Consider the following 18,852-nt stretch of genomic DNA (forward strand, 5'->3'; position numbering starts at 1 on the left):
TTATTTTTTTAAAGTCTATTCCTACCTGACTGCTGCCGTTTCATGTTCAAAACATAATTTAGTTTTAATGAAAAGGACGCACATAGATTACTATCTCGCTATGGTATACTGGAAGCATTAAACAATGGAAGTGCTGATTTTATTAATACCCAGAAAGATTTTATAGGAGAATTATGAGAAAATGACTGTGGGAAAGGAACACGTAAGTGAGGAGGTGTTAGGACCTGTCCCTCAGATGCCGACATAACTTTAATCATACTGGTAATAAGTTATAAAAAGCTGAATTACAATTCCCTATTGTTATGATTATGATTAATAATAGATTATCTTATACAGCTATGTTCTTCCATTTAAGACTTTCTTGATAGAAGATGATTTTTTTTGCCAGCCAATGACTGGATAAGAATTATGGGAATTGTAGTACAACAACTGCTAGGAAGTAAGATAACGAGAGGGAGTTTTCAGCCTTGTTACAAGGTTGGCTAATATTAACAGAACCACGGAACTTAAAACGTCCAACTTGATCCAACATGCAGAAGAATAAAGCAATCCTATAAAATACAAATAACAAAACAGAAAGGAGACGTCCATTCATTTATATACTGTGCCTACACTTCTTAGTAGTTGTCGAAGAGAAAGTGGCGCCTTAATGGTAAGGTTGCTGAAGGTGTTATCCCCACAACAGTCTCACTCCTTATGTAAGTTCTCCGGGCACAACAGGAGGTCTAGTGCAGTGTTGGCTAACCTGTGACACTCCAGGTGTTGTGAAACTACAAGTCCCAGCATGCCCTTCCAGCTATCAACTGGTTGTCTACTAGCAAAGCATGCTGGGGCTTGTAGTTTCACAACACCTGGAGGGCCGCAGGTTGGACAGGCCTGGTCTAGTGCATTGTAGGTATCGATAAAGGCATGCAGGTGATTGATACACCAGCCACACTGCTTAGCATGAAAGGTTGCAATGGTTTACATTTACTACACAATATTTTTAATTTTATGTGTCCATTTAGGGCCCATAGTGTGTCTTTCATAAAGGGTAATAACCATTAAGTTTGATAGAATAAAGAAGTGAAAGGTCAGTATAGCAGCATTGGTATTAATTTTTTTTTAGTTGTTAACTAAACACACTTATTTTTATTGCCCTCTATGAAGGGTAGCCAAGTAGTAATGTCCCTATAATCAAAAGGAATCCTCAGCACTTCTTGGTCATCCTACTGGTTCTGTGAAGATTGTTACAAAGTTTTGAAAGTGCAATAGTTGATTTTTGTTTATAATACACACACACACACGGTTTTACACTGGTCAAGCAAAAAATATATCCATAAATAAGAACAAGCCGGTCTATCATTTTTTATTTTTTTTTTCAATATTACATAAATATATATTTTTTTAGTATGTATAAACTCATCCAGAAAATCTCTTCCAATCACATTTACATTCAGCAACTATGACACTAAACGAGACTATATTTCCACACCTCGCTGCAGCATTTGTTGCTTTGGGGCATGTCGAGATAAGTGATGTCTGCTTAACTCCACACTTCAAAGCCGAGAAACATATTGCGCTTATAAAAGTATAATTAAAAGGCCTTGTAAAAGGATCGATTTAGAGATACTTTGAAGTCCAGAATGTTAGAAAATGGGCTGTCATTCATAGTACACGAAAGCAAAGTCCCAGAATCCCTTTCTGTTCGGGTGATTGGCATCTCTTTGTAGACTTTTGTGGTTGATGTGTTTTACGAACCTCATGGTTTCTTTGTCTCTGTAAACCAAGGCCAGGCAATTGTTCTCTGGATACACTGTGAGGAGCTAGGAACAGAGAAAAGGCTTATGAGCAGGATTAGATGTAAGCTAAGATAGCTATGCTAAGGAGGAAGTTAGAATATAATACAGACTGTATAGAACCTGCTTGTCAGATTTGTTTGTTATAATTTATAACACTGATATGTTAATCACAGATAGGCGTCTCTTTCTTTGATTATATGTACTGATGTAACTTATTACAAAGGTTAAGGATAATGTGTGGCCCCTTAGAAGTTTAGAGGGCCACCCATCTAGTACTGCATGGTGGGGGTTTTCATGTCCTATACCAGGCCTGTCCAACCTGCGGCCCTCCAGGTGTTGTGAAACTACAAGTCCCAGCATGCCCTTCCAGCTATCAATTGGTTGTCTACTGGCAAAGCATGATGGGGCTTGTAGTTTCACAACACCTGGAGGGCCGCAGGTTGGACAGGCCTGTTCTATAACCATCATTGGTATAGAACATGAAAACCACCACCATGCAGTACTAGATGGTAATACTCGCTGGCTGTTCCTTTTACAAATGTGGTGAGGGCTTGTGCAGTGGAAGATGTTAGGTCATTTAAAATGACTAAAGTTAAAATACTTGAATTATATCAAAGAGTTACCAATATCCACAGTATGTATGTAAATGTTTTCTGGAGTTTCACAGCTTGATATCCAAGACGTACTTCCCAAAATTCCCAATTTAGGTCTTTAAAAAAATCAATAAGCCACACCCACACCAGTTGGGACTGTACCAACAAAATCTGTTGCGGGAGACACATTTTTGGACGAGGGGAAGTTGTTTTCCTACACAGTAGGCATCCAGTCAGTAATCACATTGAAGAACACTGCAGCCAGCTTATTTTTGCCTCATGCAGAAAATCTATTGTTTGGTTTTTTTTTTTTCATTTTAACCTTATTGCAATGTTACTCAAAAAAATAGGCAGACTTATTTGTCAATTGGTTCCTGTAATTCTAAAAGAAAATACGCTGGCATGTTATAATGCTTCAGCAAAAAAAAAAACAAAGGGAATGGAAAGGATTCAGACTGTGACACTCTCAAATTTAGATTTAACTTCTCTTTGAAACCATCATATATTACATTTATAACCACACCTAATCATCCAACTGGACCTAGCGAAATATCAACATAAAACTTATGTGAAAAAGTTTATTTCTGCACTGTGCTCTTAATACACTATTGTAAATCCCAGCAAATCTAGACTATATCTCTGAGATATAAATACCACTTCTTTCTGAATTGAGGACAATGATATGATCCCAGTGTGCGCACATATACATTGCCCAATAAGATCAAAATAAGAGAGTTTGGTAATCACCATATAATAATAAAAATTTAATTGGGAGAATTGCTTTCTAACAGCATTGTATTAAGAGCACAGTACACAAATACACACTTTCACAAACGTCTTATAAACTGCGATATTTTGCGAAGTTCAATTGAATGGTCACATGGTTTTAAAGAAAAGTTAAATCTGAATTTAAAAGTGCCCGACTCTGAAACCTTTTCTTTCCCTTGTTGATAATAAATTGATTCAGGGGAACACCACCTAGTGGAGAGAGAGACAAATACAATAAATTAATTTATACGCACACATTCATTTATGCTGCAAATTATGCTAGAAAGAACAGATATTATTTTTAGAGCAGATTCACTTATGACGTGGCAACGTTAGAATGCTTGTAAGAAGCATGTACACCTAACTAGGTATCCAGTCTGTGCCGAGATTCATCCCTTTAAATTACTGATATACACTATGGATGTTCTATGACTGATCAGTCCCTATATTGCCTGATTTCAATTAGCTAAATAACCTGTATAAATTACGTGGGTGAGTTGCCAATCCTGCTCTGTGCAAGTCATAATGTCAAAGAGGTGCAATAATAGGTAAAAACAAAATAACATTGTTACATGTTATTGGAGCCTCATTCATGTCTTAGTGCTGATGTTCCCTTACTGTATTATATTATGTATTACCTCATATTTCTACTTTTTATGCCTTTGGTAGATATATATATATATATATATATATATATATATAAGGAATTTAGACTAAGCTCCAAAAGGGCAGGGACTGATGTGAGTTCTCTGTACAGCGCTGCGGAATTAGTGGTGCTATATAAATAGCTGCTGATGAAGATATAGATCAGGGGTCGGTAACCTCGGGCATGCATACCGCTCCTCTCTGCCACGCTGCAGCTGTCTCACTAAAGCAGCCGATGTCGGCGGAAACGGCTGCTTTACTGAAGCAGCTCCTGGGTTTCTGGAGAGGAAGAGGATTGTCTCCAAAAGGTAAGTAAGAGCGGCGCTAAAAATTGAGGGGCACATCCATGTGGCATACTATCAATAGGGGGGGCAATTGTGGCATACTATCAATATGAGGGGGGGGGGGGGCGGCAACTGTGGCATACTACGAATATGGGGGGGGGGGGGCAACTATGTATCATGGTATGAATTGGGGGCGGGCAACTATGTATCATGGTATGAATTGGGGGCGGGCAACTATGTATCATGGTATGAATTGGGGGCGGGCAACTATTTATCATGATATGAATTGGGGGCACAACTATGTGTCACGATATGAATTGGGGGCACAACTATGTGTCACGATATGAATTGGGGGCACAACTATGTGTCATGATATGAATTGGGGGCACAACTATGTCATGATATGAATTGGGGGCACAACTATGAGGCATGGTGTGAAATGGGGCACTACTGCGGCATAACGTTTATTTGCTGGTCCTATTACTGTTAATATGATGTTGGCATCATAAAATGAGATGTAATTAGACGTAATTTACACACACACACCTGATATAGATATATGCACTATAATTTTGCGGGAATAAAGTCTCTGCATTCACCACTAAATGGAGAATGCCCACCTTCAAATACTTTCTCTCCCAATATAAAATCTACTTTTTGCACGTAGGTGCAACACTGCTGCAACTAGCCTACATTCAGCACATTCCAATAACGGACATCAAAATCTGTCACCAACGCAGTAATCACCATCGTGATACAAACAAAAATAGCACAAAAAAAGTTTCATCCCATTACGGGATTTCCACTGTAGGCCAGGATTTCTGCAGCTCTATAAATGACTTGTAAAACTAAGTTTACAGGTGGTCTGTAAATCAAAAATGATTTCTCTTTAGGACAGATGACACAACAAAGACAAGTAATATGTGAAGATTACAGCTGTAGACTAAAACACTGCTGGGGTTTGGCTTCATCACTAGATTATCAGCTAATAACGTGAGCCAGTGCAGTCTACGTGTACAGCCAGCAATGTGCCCCAGTTCCCTCCATTTAATTTACCTCTTCATCTTCCTCTTTAGCGATGTAAGAAGTGAATCCTCCATACTCTGTATCCCAGTCTGAAGTAAAAGGAAAAAAATGTGTTAAAACGATCTGCAAGACTGATCAAATTAGCAAAATAAACAATATATTTTTAAACTACTTTCACTGAAGTGATGGACTACATTGTCATTAATATATGTCAAAATAAAACAAATATAAAAACAAGAGTCATACATACACTTGCGCTCCCTTCTTAGCACAATAGGATGACCACAGTTCTGGTATACTCTTCAATAGATGTATATAGGTACAAAACGACCCTAAAAAGGACTCAATGGTCCAACAAACAGAAATAGCAAAACATAGTGTAATATGTCACAAATGTCCCATCTACAATAGAGTCCACCACCATATAGGAATATATCTTCATTCTTCCACCATAAATAACTGGTGTACGAGAGAATGACACAGTGATCCTTTGTGACCCAAAACAACCCCTTATGGGCGTATGCTTACTCAGCACAGGAAATTGTACGCTTCTTTAAAACATCATCACTCTTCAGTACGACGTCCTATTCCTCGCTTCAATGAATACTCCACATATGCAGAGAAATCACAATAGAAAAAAGGAGATCTTGTGCATTAAAACGATAAAAGGCTTTAATAGAAGATATAAACACACAATAAAAATTAGTATGATGGGACCCGTACCGAAAGAGAGAAAATAATAACATTCAGAGTATACGACCAGATGTTAAAAGTCTGTAACAATGTATCTCTCCAATACCGTCTCCTCCGTTCAATCGCCGAATCCCGCAGCCAACTCAAAAGATAACTCAATATTAAGAGAATTGTTATAGAGATATTCACAAAATTTCTGCAGCTCAATCTCAGAGCCCTTCCAAATAAAAAACACATTGTCGATGTACCTATCCCAGGACACCAGGTTCGCCCCAAAGTCATGCCCCATCCACACACTCGAATCCTCCCATTGGGCCATGAAGATGTTGGCATAACTGGTGGCAAGCCTGGTGCCCATCACTGTGCCAACATTCTGGGCATAAAAATGGGCATGAAATCTGAAATAATTCTTAAGAAAATCCCTCAAACCTGGGTTAGTTGAGTTCTCTAAGGAAGGCATACTTTTGATTCTAAACCACAGTTATTTCAGATTTCATGGCCATTTTTATGGGTATGCTGCAGAAATTTTGTGAATACCTCAATAACAATTCTCTTAATATTGAGTTATCTTTTGAGTTGGCTGCGGGATTCGGCAATTGAACGGAGGAGACGGTATTGGAGAGATACTTTGTTACAGACTTTTTCCATCTGGTCGTATACTCTGAATGCTATTATTTTCTCTCTTTCGGTACGGGTCCCATCATACAAATTTTTTTGGTGTGTTTATATCTTATATTAAAAACTTTTATCGTTTTAATGCACAATATCTCCTCCTTTTTTCTATTGTGAGTTCTCTGCATATGTGGAGTATTCATTGAAGCGAGGAATAGGAAGTCGTACTGAAGAGTGATGATGTTTTAAAGAAGCATATAATTTCCTGTGCTGAGTAAGCATACACCCATAAGGAGTTGTTTTGGGCCACAAAGGATCACTGTGTTATTCTCTCGTACACCAGTTATATATGGTGGAAGAATGAAGATATATTCCTATATGGTGGTGGACTCTATTGTAGATGGGACATTTGTGACATATTACACTATGTTTTGCCATTTCTATTTGTTGGACCATTGAGTCCTTTTTAGGGTCGTTTTGTACCTATATACATCTATTGAAGAGTATACCAGAACTGTGGTCATCCTATTGTGCTAAGAAGGGAGCGCAAGTGTATGTATGAATCTTTTTGTATATATTAATACATGTCAGACCACACAATGGCTGCCTTCACTGTGTATAGTGGGTGACAGATGTACCTCAAGATGTAATAAGAGAATCAAGGGATCATTATAATACATGTACTCTAGCCAGACACACTACAAAGAATGGTGATACTAACCTTCACATCCGCAGAACAAGAGAAGGTCCAGAGCAAACTCCTGCCGCTCAGGGTCATGGTCATGAATCATGGTATAGTGCCCATGTTCCCAGTGTCTTAGTTCTCCACTGCACACAGGAACTCTTTCACCTTTAAGAGAGGGAGGTTCTGATGAAGAGGAGAGAGAGAAGCGAAGCAGAAAGAGAGAGAGAAGGCGAGAGAGAGAGAGAAGGATAGAGAGAGGAGAGAAGCGAAGCGAGAGAGAGAAAAAAAGAGGAGAGAAGCGAAGCGAGAGAGAGAGAAAGAGGAAAGAAGCGAAGCAAGATAGAGAGGAGAAGCAAAGCGAGAAAGAGAAGAGAAGCGATGCGGAGAGAGCGCGAGCGAGCATAGAGAACCAGAGGAGAGAGAGAAGAGAGCGAGAGAAGGAGAGAAGAGAGAGCGAGAGAAGGAGAGAAGAGAGAGCGAGAGAAGGAGAAAAGAGAGAGCGAGAGAAGGAGAGAAGAGAGAGCGAGAGAAGGAGAGAAGAGAGCGAGAGAAGGAGAGAAGAGAGCGAGAGAAGGAGAGAAGAGAGAGCGAGAGAAGGAGAGAAGAGAGCGAGAGAAGGAGAGAAGAGAGCGAGAGAAGGAGAGAAGAGAGCGAGAGAGAGAGGAGAGAAGAAAGCGAGAGAGAGAGGAGAGAAGAAAGAGAGAGCGAGCGAGAAAAGGAGAGAAGAGAGCGAGAGAGAGGAGAGAAGAAAGAGAGAGCGAGCGAGAAAAGGAGAGAAGAGAGAGAGAGAGAGAAAAGGAGAGGAGAGAGCGAGAAAAGGAGAGAAGAGAGAAAGAGCGAGAGAAGGAGAGAAGAGAGACAGCGAGAGAAGAGAACCAGAGGAGAGAGAGACAGAAGTGAGCGAGAGAAGAGAGAGAGAGAAAAGGAGAGAAGAGAGAGGGAGAAAAAAAAAGGAGAAGAGAGAGAGAGCGAGAAAAGGAGAGAAGAGAGAGCGAGAAAAGGAGAGAAGAGAGAGCGAGAAAAAGAGAGAAGAGAGAGCGAGAAAAGGAGAGAAGAGAGAGCGAGAGAAAAGGAGAGAAGAGAGAAAGAGCGAGAGAAGGAGAGAAGAGAGAGCGAGAGAAGAGAGCGAGAGAATGAGAGATAAGAGAGAGCGAGCGAAGGAAAAAAGAGAGAAGAGAACCAGAGGAGAGAGAAGGATAGAGAGAGAGAGGAGAGAAGCGAAGCAAGAGAGAGAGAGAAAAAAAGAGGAGAGAAGCAAAGCAAGAGAGAGAGAGAGAAAGAGGAGAAGCAAAGCGAGAAAGAGAAGCGATGCGGAGAGAGCGTGAGCAAGCAAAGAGAACCAGAGGAGAGAAAGAAGAGAGCGAGAGAAGGAGAGAAGAGAGAGAGAGAGGAGAGAAGAGAGAGCGAGAAAAGGAGAGAAGAGAGAGAGAGAAGGAGAGAAGAGCGAGAGAAGAGAACCAGAAGAGAGAGAGCGAGAGAAGAGAGCGAGAGAAGGAAAGAAGAGAGAAGAGAACCAGAGGAGAGAGAGAGAAGTGAGCGATAGAAGAGAGAGAGAGAAAAGGAGAGAAGAGAGAGAGAGAGAAAAAAAAGAAGAGAAGAGAGAGAGAGCGAGAAAAGGAGAGAAGAGAGAGCGAGAGAAGGAGAGAAGGAGAGAAGAGAGAGCGAGAAAAGGAGAGAAGAGAGAGCGAGAGAAGGAGAGAAGAGAGAGTGAGAGAAGGAGAGAAGAGAGAGCGAGAGAAGGAGAGAAGAGAGAGCGAGAGAAGGAGAGAAGAGAGAGCGAGAGAAGGAGAGAAGGAGAGAAGAGAGAGCGAGAGAAGGAGAGAAGAGAGCGAGAGAAGGAGAGAAGAGAGCGAGAGAAGGAGAGAAGAGAGCGAGAGAAGGAGAGAAGAGAGCGAGAGAAGGAGAGAAGAGAGAGCGAGAGAATAGAACCAGAGGAGAGAGAGCGAGAGGAGAGAGAGCGAGAGAAAAGAGCGAGAGAGAGAGAAAGAGAAAAGAGAGAGCGAGAGAAGGAAAGAGAGAAGAGAACCAGAGGGGGGGGGGGGAGAGAGAGAGAGAGAGAGAGAGAGAGAAAAGGAGAGAGAGAGAGAAAAGGAGAGAGAGAGAGAGAGAGAGAGAGAGAGAGAGAGAGAGAGAGAGAGAGGAGAGAGAGGAGAGAGAGAGGAGAGAGAGAGGAGAGAGAGAGGAGAGAGAGAGAGGAGAGAGAGAGAGGAGAGAGAGAGGAGAGAGAGAGAGCGAGAGAGAAGGAGAGAAGAGAGAGCGAGAGAGAAGGAGAGAAGAGAGAGAGAGCGAGAGAGAAGGAGAGAAGAGAGAGCGAGAGAGAAGGAGAGAAGAGAGAGAGAGAGCGAGAGCGAAGGAGAGAAGAGAGAGAGAGAGCGAGAGCGAAGGAGAGAAGAGAGAGCGAGAGCGAAGGAGAGAAGAGAGAGAGCGAGAGAGAAGAGAGAGCGAGGGAAGAGAACCAGAGGAGAGAGAGAAGAGAGCGAGAGAGAAAACACTAGTACTACTTGTACTTACTTCCTGCCTCAGCGGTAGGACCGGACTGCTCAACTCCTTGTGCAGAGGTTCTAGCATTGTTTTCCGAGGAACCCTCCTCTTCATCAGACTCTTCATTGTTGGTAGCTAAGAAATGCATCTTAAGGCCAGAGAGATTAGACAGCAGCAGGAAGAAGGCCTCAGATCTCAAGAGTTCCATGCAGGCAGTCAATGCATCAGGTAAGTCTCCTCTTGCCCTCTTATAACACCTAAATCACACCCAGAGAAGTAAGAGAGATACCGGGGAATAAACATAGAAGCAGCTTTCCTTAGGCCTTGTCCTCACCTCCTGTTGGGTGGGCCCAGCAGCTCCCACTCAATACTCTGTGTCTCCAACGCTGCACAAACTGCACTGAATTTCTCTTCCTACAAATGAGACAATATTATAAATGAAATTAAAATCTGAAATCTTCTCCCGCACTCCTGAACATCACTCTTCCCCTCTTAGACAACAATCTGTCTTTTAATGCTAATTTGTGATTAAATTTGATGCATCCTTCTATTACAGCATTCCCATCTTCTCTAAACCACTTCTATATATATGTGTCTGTTTTGCCACTGTTCCTTCCTTTAAATAGCTTTAGATATTTTGGCTAATTCCCCACTTTTATCTGCAGGTTCTTCAATCCTTCCTTCAGCAACTATAGCACAAACCTTAAGGAAGTCTTTCAGGAGAATTTCAGATGCTTCTTCAAATTCCTCTTGAATCTGGGCTTGGTATTCGTAAGACAGGTAAACTGGATTTATCCATTCATATAAGATTTCATGCTGTGAAGAGAAGATGTCAGCAGATAATGCACTGGCAATAGATCATTACACTAGGTTCTATGTAATTACAGAATCTTACATCATGGGGTATGTGAGGACCATGGACAGGCACAGGGTCCAAATAGCGTGGTGGTCTCTGCAAGGATGGGCCATGAAACCATCCACTTACTGACAGACGACATTTGTGCTCACACAGCACCTCTGAAACCTGTAACATGAATGTGGAACGTAAGATAAATTATGAGACTACCTCTTGAGGCTGGTGACAATAGCACGAATAGGAAATACATAATGCACCAAAGCCCTTTACATAATATGATGTGTCGGCAGGAATTATTTATCTATGGACAACCTTTTTTCATTAACTGCTTCCAGCGTCGGACTGGCCTGCCGGGAAACCGGGTGATCCTCCGGTAGGCCCCGACGCTGGTTAGCCACGCCCCCGCCCGGGTCCGTTCTTCGGTTGACAGGCAGGTCAGGTGACACTGACAGCACTGCACTGTCTTTTCAGTGCATAGAGCACAGACGCGACTGTGGCTCTCTGCACATGCGCCATGCAGACAGTCATTGGTAGATGAGTCACATGACTCATCTTGGAAGAAGACCCGCCCATGTTGGAGACGTCCTGCCGCCCAGAGGAACTACACGAAGAATGCAGGAGCCATTGATGATAAGGTTAGTAAAGCGCGCAGCGTTGCAGCAGCGAGCAGCCTGTCATTTTGGGGGAGAGGGACATGAGAGATGAGGGGCTGTAAGGGCATGAGAGAGGGGCAATAAGGGCATGTAAGATAAGGGTCAATAAGTGCATGTAAGATGAGGGGCAATAAGGGCATGTAAGAATAGGGTCAATAAGGGCATGAGAGAGGTGCAATAAGGGCATGTAAGATGAGGGGCAATTAAGGCATGTAAGATGAGGGGCAGTAAGGGCATGTAAGATGAGGGTCAATAAGGGCATGAGAGAGAGGTGCAATAAGGGCATGTAAGATGAGGGGCAATAAGGGCATGTAACATGAGGGTCAATAAGGGCATGAGAGAGAGGTGCAATAAGGCCATGAGAGATGAGGCATAAGAGCATGTGAACTACCATGGCAGAGTGCCAAAGCAGCATGCACAGTGTGAAGAGGGGCAAAAGCAACATGGCAGAGTGTGAAGGGGGGCCAGGTCAGCATGGCACAGGGTGATGAAAGGGGGCCAGGAGATGGGGGGGAGCAAAAGCAGCATGGTGGGCACAGTGTGATCATAAGGAGGCACTGCATGGTGATTAAGGGGAACTAGTGTGTGTCTGATGGCACAGCGGGCTTGTGGCAAAGTAATGTTTGTGTGGTAGGTGGTGGAAAAGTATTAATTGTGGGTCCTATTGATTTAACGCCAGGGCTGGTTGAAATTTTCTAAATGTACCCATTATTTTTTCCAAATAGGGCCGCCAACATTCCTGGATCCAGACAAGCCGCAAATAAAGAAACCAGCAGCCACAGGTGGTAGAAGTGACAAGAACAGGTAGGACAGTCTGTCTAGTGCAGTCTTGGCTAACCTGTGGCACTCCAGGTGTTGTGAAACTACAAGTCCCAGCATACTCTTCCAGCAATAGGCTGCTATATATTGGCATAGCATGCTGGGGCTTGTAGTTTCACAACACCTGGAGTGCCACAGGTTAGCCAAGCCTGGTCTAGTGGGACAATCCCGATTTTTGGTGACTGTTCTGCCCAATCTAAGGGGCAGGTCAAGACTGTGTATTTTTTATATACACACTACATTCTTTATATACAACACTATGGTGCTAGCTGTCCTTTGTGGGCTGACCACTCCCCCTCTAGTGTCTGCTCTCGCTTCTATGATGGCTGGCCACACCCCCTCTGGTGGGCCCCTAGCGTTGCAGTCCCCCGGTGGGCCCTTCATGCCCCAGTCCGACACTGACTGCTTCCATTCATTAGTCAATGTGTACACACAAGTAGGAGGAGCCAAATCAAATGACCAGCCCACTTGTGTGCGATTGGACAGACAAAACAATACTAAAACAAGGAGGAATGACGTTAATTAGACTTGTATATGACTTTCTACATTCAAACTACTTATGTAGCAGACAAATAAACTATTGGAAAACTTTACCAGTCCTATTTAAATACAAAAAATGCCTGTAAAGCACATGACGTCAATGTAAATCTGTGCTGCTATTAGCAAGAGATTTCAAACAATAGTTTAGTGGGGAAGAAACCCCAAAACAAACAGTAGGCGGTGATCACACTCCAGGGTCGGATCCAGAGGAGGACAATTGGGGAAATCGACCAGCCCCCAGCAGTTGACGCACTCTCTCTATATATATATATGTGCCTGTTGGCTGAGAGGCAGGCAGAGAATCCTGCTCTGCCGCTCTGGCTGGTTTGTACACATCCTCTGCCTGCCTCTCAGCCAACAGGCACACGTACATAATGTGCGGCTGCAGGAAGCCTGTCCTTATTAAGGATGAAGAAAGGGTGCGGAGCAATAAATCGCCTCTCCATAAAGTAAAAAAAAATATCTAGATCTGCCTGCCACACTCTTTGCCGTCAAATCCTGCACTTCCTACCTGGTGGAAAGAGACTGGAGAGACCTCAAAGAAAACCAGTGTGTTCCATGATGGGATAAGAGACTTTGCAATCGGTCCAGGTTGTGCCCTCTCTGTGAAAGTAGAATGTACAGTATGAGCGGAGTACAGAAATACACATATGTGGAACATGGGCATCTCCGATTACCACTTTCATTACAGGACCATTAAACTCAGAATACGAACAAGATAGGTGGCATTATCTTGTATATTTGTTACTTTTATTTTCCCCGTTATCAACCATTGGAGATTAGTGAAGAATACAGAAATTTGGCCCCTCTCAGATTTAAAGACATAAAGTCTGCTGTGCACTGTAAATAAATCGACCCCCACAATGACACCCTTAACTTAAATATCTTCTGGTCTGAAAACTCCTGAAACGTTTCCATACACACTTGTGAATTATATCAGTAGCTCTGATACAAAGACAATTTGTGGTTTAGATTTAATGGTCCATTGCAACCAAAATAGAGAGAAAACTTAGACATGCTATTTATGAAAAATGAACAACACTGATAATAGGGACTTACCATCAGTGCTGTATAGGTCTAGAGATCCCCCATCTGCCTCAGTCCATTCAGGAACCAGATACAAGATAAAAGCAAATCTTCTGCCCTCCAGCTCATCATCATGACACAGTAAAGTGTCTGGGCAGAGAGAGAAAGGAAAAGGCTATGATAAAGACACATACTATGTCTAATTACCTATCTTATACATAGCCTCACAAAAATGTAAGAACCATGACCAAGAAATGCTTTGCGCCAAAATGCTTGATAATGCTAAGGAAGCTATATTGTTTCAGGAATATTTGGCACCTAGGTGGCACTGTTCTTTAAAGAGCAACTATTATTATCCTTTATTTATAGAGCGCCATTTATATGCTGCATTCACAGCACATCCTGAAATACCCAATGCTTGTCACATAAATGGCACTGTGCAACTGGGAGCAAACACAAAACTGGGTAATACAGACAGAGAGATAAGAAGACCCTGGACGCAAGCTTACAGCTAATACTGGTAACCCCAACTAATGTTTCGGAGAAATCTCACAAGAATCAAAGCAAGACTAATTCTAGCTGTCAAACACAAAGGCCTAGAAAATAAGTGTTTGGATTGTTAGTCAGGGAAAGAAATCATTTTAAAAAAATAGGAATCATGTTCGTTTCTATATTTTAGTAGATGGTTTAAAAATAATAATAATAATAAAAAAAAAAATACACCTTAAACCTCCATTTAAATAGGGAGTGTTATACCTGCCAGGTTTCAATCAAAATCAGTATGTTCCTATCTGGCAGAGTATTTCGTGCAGTATATTGAGGACTTCAAGGTCCTACCACCCACCTGTGTAGTTGTACTGTGCACAAGATACATCTACAGTTGTCTCCAGCTCCACATTTGTTATCTCTGAAAGCCACTGGCAGAAATCCTCGAACAGAACCTTCCTTAAAGGTAAAGAGGATCACAGGAGTGATGGTGGTAGGGGGAATGTGTCAGAGGAGGCATGGAAATTATGTAAGGTAAGAGACATGTCAATGTAATGTAATGCTAGGTGCAGGTTGTACGGGGACTAAATGGTATAGAATGACAACTGTAGCAACAAAACCCTTCTCACCTTAGTGCACTGATATGTGGCTCTTTCCTACTCTTCAAATCCTCTGACTGCAAAAGAAAAACATTGTCATCATACAACACTAATGGGGATACACAGCTACGCACTTTTAGAGGAGTCACTGGGTGGAGTACCTGGATGAAAGCAAGTTGGATGTATGAACTTAATTTCATACAAATACATTTGAAAGATTCCTTACACCAGTTTGCTTTGACATTACTTTGTGCTGTTGGTGAACCCTGCTTCTTCCACTATATAAATCTCAGTCTATGCCTTCCAGGATATGTTCATTCCACTACTTAAATGATGATACTGCCCCTATCATGCAGCCCAGCACACACTCTCCTGCTGCTGTGAGTATTCCTTAGATCTGATTGGTTACAGGTTGACCTATCCATGAGGACACCCCAGATGTGCAGGAGATGAAGACTGAATACAATTAGGTGCTCACACATTGGTCAAAAGCATCTTAAAAAGAAAGCAAACTAGAAAGACATATACTGTAGTACCAATTCTGGTCAGATGGTGTCGCCAGTTTTCTTCCCAAACATTTGCTAAATACCAAAACTACAACATAATGCAAATACAGCAGTATGATTAGGTTTTCCGCAGCTAAGAACTAGGCTACTGGTTTTTTATCCGTACTGGTTTTTGGGAATTTGTGTCTATTTTATATTGCAGTATTCTCTCTTTGTTCATCTGCATTCTGTGGATATCTGGCATGCTGTACCTGCTGGAATTTGTACAGATCGTTGGATTTGTCATTGAAATTCAGGGCTAGTAATTCCTCCTTCAACCCATTAAGAAATTCAGAGTTTTCAATGAAGGAATTGATTACACAATGCTGGAAGGGGGCACAATCCAGGATAACTGGGCCTAGGAGAGAACACAGTTACATACCACATAAATATATATACAGTGTACAATACAGATGAACTGAAAACCATTAAAAATAAAACATGGGAATTATGATGTGATTACAAGTTATGTGTATTGCATAGATCTGGTTTAGGAACATTGTGGCACTTCTAGTCTTGTAGCATGCTAAACAGCTTATGAAGAACCATAGGTTAAATACTCTAATAAACTATCATAGTAATTTGTATTCATCCACTGGCTTGTGTGTTAACTAGGCTATAAAAGGCAAATATAGAGCTAGCAACTGTGGGCAACCAGGGCTGCTTTCTCAGTTTCAACCTTTTCCAACTGATGATGATGTTACAGAATGTGCATTGTACATTCTCACAGTCTATGTAGCAGATGTTGGAGGGTGATGTCTATTAACCAGCTTGCTTAGGTATCTATATATTATTCTACAACTTGGGGTTCCATGAAAACTACATGCTGGTACTCTGACCTGGCTGCTGAGAAGACTCAACTATGCACAAACTGTGAGTGTGCACTCTATAGAAACATAGGACACTACTTGCCTGCAACAAATATATCAACTAAACATGATCAAAATTCTACATTTCAAACATCACTTTCCAATAAATCTGAATGTACAAAGCATACAAAATGTTTCATTTCTGCAAACATGTAATATCAAATAATTCTGATTGGCAGGTGTATCTAAACCACATACAGGAGTACTTATGTTTAGTCATAAATTATTGCGCCATCAGTAAGAGCATGGCATACCGATTTATATTACTAGGTGTAAATTTATCAAGCTGCAAGTTTCCGGCGGGTTTGCAAAGTGGAGATGTTGTCTATGATGGCAGCACGGTGGCTTAGTGGTTAGCACTTCTGCCTCACAGCACTGGGGTCATGAGTTTGATTCCCAACCATGGCCTTATCTGTGTGGAGTTTGTTTCTCCCTGTGTTTGCGTGGGTTTCCTCCAGGTGCTCCGGTTTACTCCCACAATCCAAAAACATACTGGTAGGTTAATTGGCTGCTATCAAATTGACCCTAGTCTGTCTGTGTGTTAGGGAATTTAGACTGTAAGCTCTACTGGGGCAAGGACTGATGTGAGCGCATTCTCTGTACTGCACTGTGGAATTAGTGGTGCTATATAAATGATAATGATGACGATAGCAACCAATCAGATTCTAAATATCATTTTGTAGAATGTACTAAATAATTGTTAGCTAGAATCTAATTGGTTGCTATAGGCAACATCTCCACTTTTCAAACTCACCGGAAACTCAGCTTGATAAATTTACCCCTTTGTGTTCATGCTGCCCATGGAGTTAGAATAGTGTATAACCCCATTCTTATGGGGACCGTAAATGTACCCACTAACATAACAATAAAATTGAACATGATCATAATAAACCTCTGGTTTACACATACTGCCTGTCTGTGCATGGGAAATTATTGAAACACCAGTTTTGTTCTATTGCAAACAGAGCCGTAATGAGGGTGGTGCAGGCGATGCGAGGCCAAGTGGGGGTGCGAGGCCAAGTGGGGGTGCAACACCCACCCGCCCATTACATATCACCTGTGAAATGGCAATGTAGTCCTGCTGGCACCGCAGGACTACTTTGCCCATTGAAGGCAGCCAGCGCGAGGGTGCCGGCTTCCTGCTCTTGCAGCGCCCTGACGTACAAATAATGACGTCAGGACGCTGTCAAAACACAGGCGACGAGGAACCGGCACAGAAGGAAGAAGAGGACAGAAGAAGAGACGTTCAGGTGAGTAAAATACTGCAGTGCTGGAGAGGAGCAAGGGCTGGCGAAGGGGGTGTGTGGAGTGAATGGCGGGGGGTGTCTGAAAAGAAGGAGTGAGGGGTCTGGAGAGAAGGAGTGAGGAGGGTGTGTGGTGGTGGAGGGGTCTGGAGAGAAGGAGTGAGGAGGGTGTGTGGTGGGCAGGGGGATCTGGAGAGAAGGAGTGAGGGGGGGTGTGTGGCGGGCGGGGGGATCTGGAGAGAAGGAGTAAGGGATCTGGCAGGGGAGGGGTCTGGAGAGGAGTGAGGAGGGTGTCTGGGGAGAAGGAGTGAAGGGTCTGGTGAGGAGGGTGTCTGGAGTGAATGGGGGGGTCTAGAGAGAAGAGAGTATATTATATAATAATAATTACTATTCAATATGGAGAAATTTGAAGCCATAATTTGTGGGGCTGATGGGGGAAATAGGCACTTGTGTAAAATAGAAATGTTAATAGTTTTATGTCGGGGCTGGTGAGAGGAATAACTTGGTTTATTAAATGGGGATGCTTTTAATTAATGGTAGGAGCTGGTGAGTGGTGAAGTAGATCTAATTAATTAGATGGGAATGCTACTAATTTAATGTATGGGCTGATGCATGAGGTATGTCTGTTTATTAAATGGGAATGTTATTAATTTAATGTCAGAACTGGTTGGGGGGGGGGCTTATTTATTAACCGTGGGTGCTGTTAATTTGATGTTAGGGCTATATCGGGGGGAAATAGACATTTACTGTAAATGCTATTAATTAGATTCTGGAGCTGATTGGGTGGAAGGAGGCCTGTTTTTAAACAGAAAAAGCTACCTATTTAAAGTCTGTCTGGTTGTGGGGAGGGAGACCTAGATCCGTCACTCACTGCTCAACTTTCCAGGAGGTGAGTAATAACAATCTCTCTTCCAAACAGGCCCCCAACATTCCAGGATCCGTTTAAGCAGCAACGGAGCATAAGACACCAGCAGACAGAAGACACCGGCGATGCTTAACCGCTGAGAAGCAGCATCTACTTCCATAAAGGTACATAGGGGGCACCAAATTCTGTTTCGCTCAGGGCATTAAAACGTCTAGTTACAGCTCTGCTTGCAAATACTCTTTCAATGATCTAGAAAGCAGAATAATATATATTGATGGTGGCAATGGTCCAGCTTAAAGAACAGGTGACATTAGTAATGACTGCTATGGACGCACCTTGAACTGTCCTGGCATGGGGGAGGAGTTAATAACCCTTGTTCTGAATGGCAAACACAATAATACTTATTAATCTGTTATTTACTTTAATATATATATATATATATATATATATATATATATATATAGCTCTTAATCTGCTATTTATTGTTTTGCAGACAGGAAACATGTGACAGGGGCATGTATAGTTATGTTTATCACTGTATAATGAATACCATGCCCCCTGGTCTTCCACGCGTGTTCCTTCCACTCACCACACTGGGCAGCCTCCCTCCTCTCCCAGGCTCTCCTCGCCTCCTCTCTCCCCGCCTGCTCCCCCAGAGCTGCTGCCAGCCGTGCCTCCACCTGCCGTCTCCCCTTCTTGCCCCCTCCTCCCCCGGCTCCTATCTGCCGCCGCTTTCCGCTCATTCCCCCCACGGAGAGAGCAGCCACACCGCGCGAGAACTA

General features: G+C 42.5%; 1 protein-coding gene across 1 annotated transcript; it reads right to left on the minus strand.

Annotated features, from left to right (window-relative positions):
* Positions 1-1,328: 1,328 nt before the first annotated feature.
* On the minus strand, positions 1,329-18,828 carry OGFOD1 (2-oxoglutarate and iron dependent oxygenase domain containing 1). Its single transcript, XM_075188935.1, has 13 exons — positions 18,660-18,828; positions 15,305-15,450; positions 14,578-14,624; positions 14,307-14,407; positions 13,496-13,612; positions 12,948-13,039; positions 10,464-10,592; positions 10,271-10,384; positions 9,903-9,982; positions 9,599-9,825; positions 7,124-7,252; positions 5,128-5,186; positions 1,329-1,805 (listed from the first exon to the last, which is right to left on the minus strand). Exons 1-13 carry the CDS (start codon positions 18,811-18,813, stop codon positions 1,644-1,646), a joined length of 1,557 nt encoding a protein of 518 aa, XP_075045036.1. The 5' UTR covers positions 18,814-18,828; the 3' UTR covers positions 1,329-1,643.
* Positions 18,829-18,852: the final 24 nt, after the last annotated feature.

The sequence above is a fragment of the Mixophyes fleayi genome, chromosome 10 (assembly GCF_038048845.1).
Source record: "Mixophyes fleayi isolate aMixFle1 chromosome 10, aMixFle1.hap1, whole genome shotgun sequence".
Classification (NCBI taxonomy): Eukaryota; Metazoa; Chordata; class Amphibia; order Anura; family Limnodynastidae; genus Mixophyes; species Mixophyes fleayi.

Excerpts from the sequence above, each read along its gene's own strand:
- OGFOD1 (XM_075188935.1), bottom strand. The coding sequence starts at position 18,813 with ATGAGCGGAAAGCGGCGGCAGATAGGAGCCGGGGGAGGAGGGGGCAAG. Across the intron at positions 14,408-14,577 it reads CCACATATCAGTGCACTAAG|GAAGGTTCTGTTCGAGGATT; the intron begins GTGAGAAGGGTT and ends TTTACCTTTAAG. Across the intron at positions 7,253-9,598 it reads TCCTACCGCTGAGGCAGGAA|GTGAAAGAGTTCCTGTGTGC; the intron begins GTAAGTACAAGT and ends CCTCTCTTAAAG.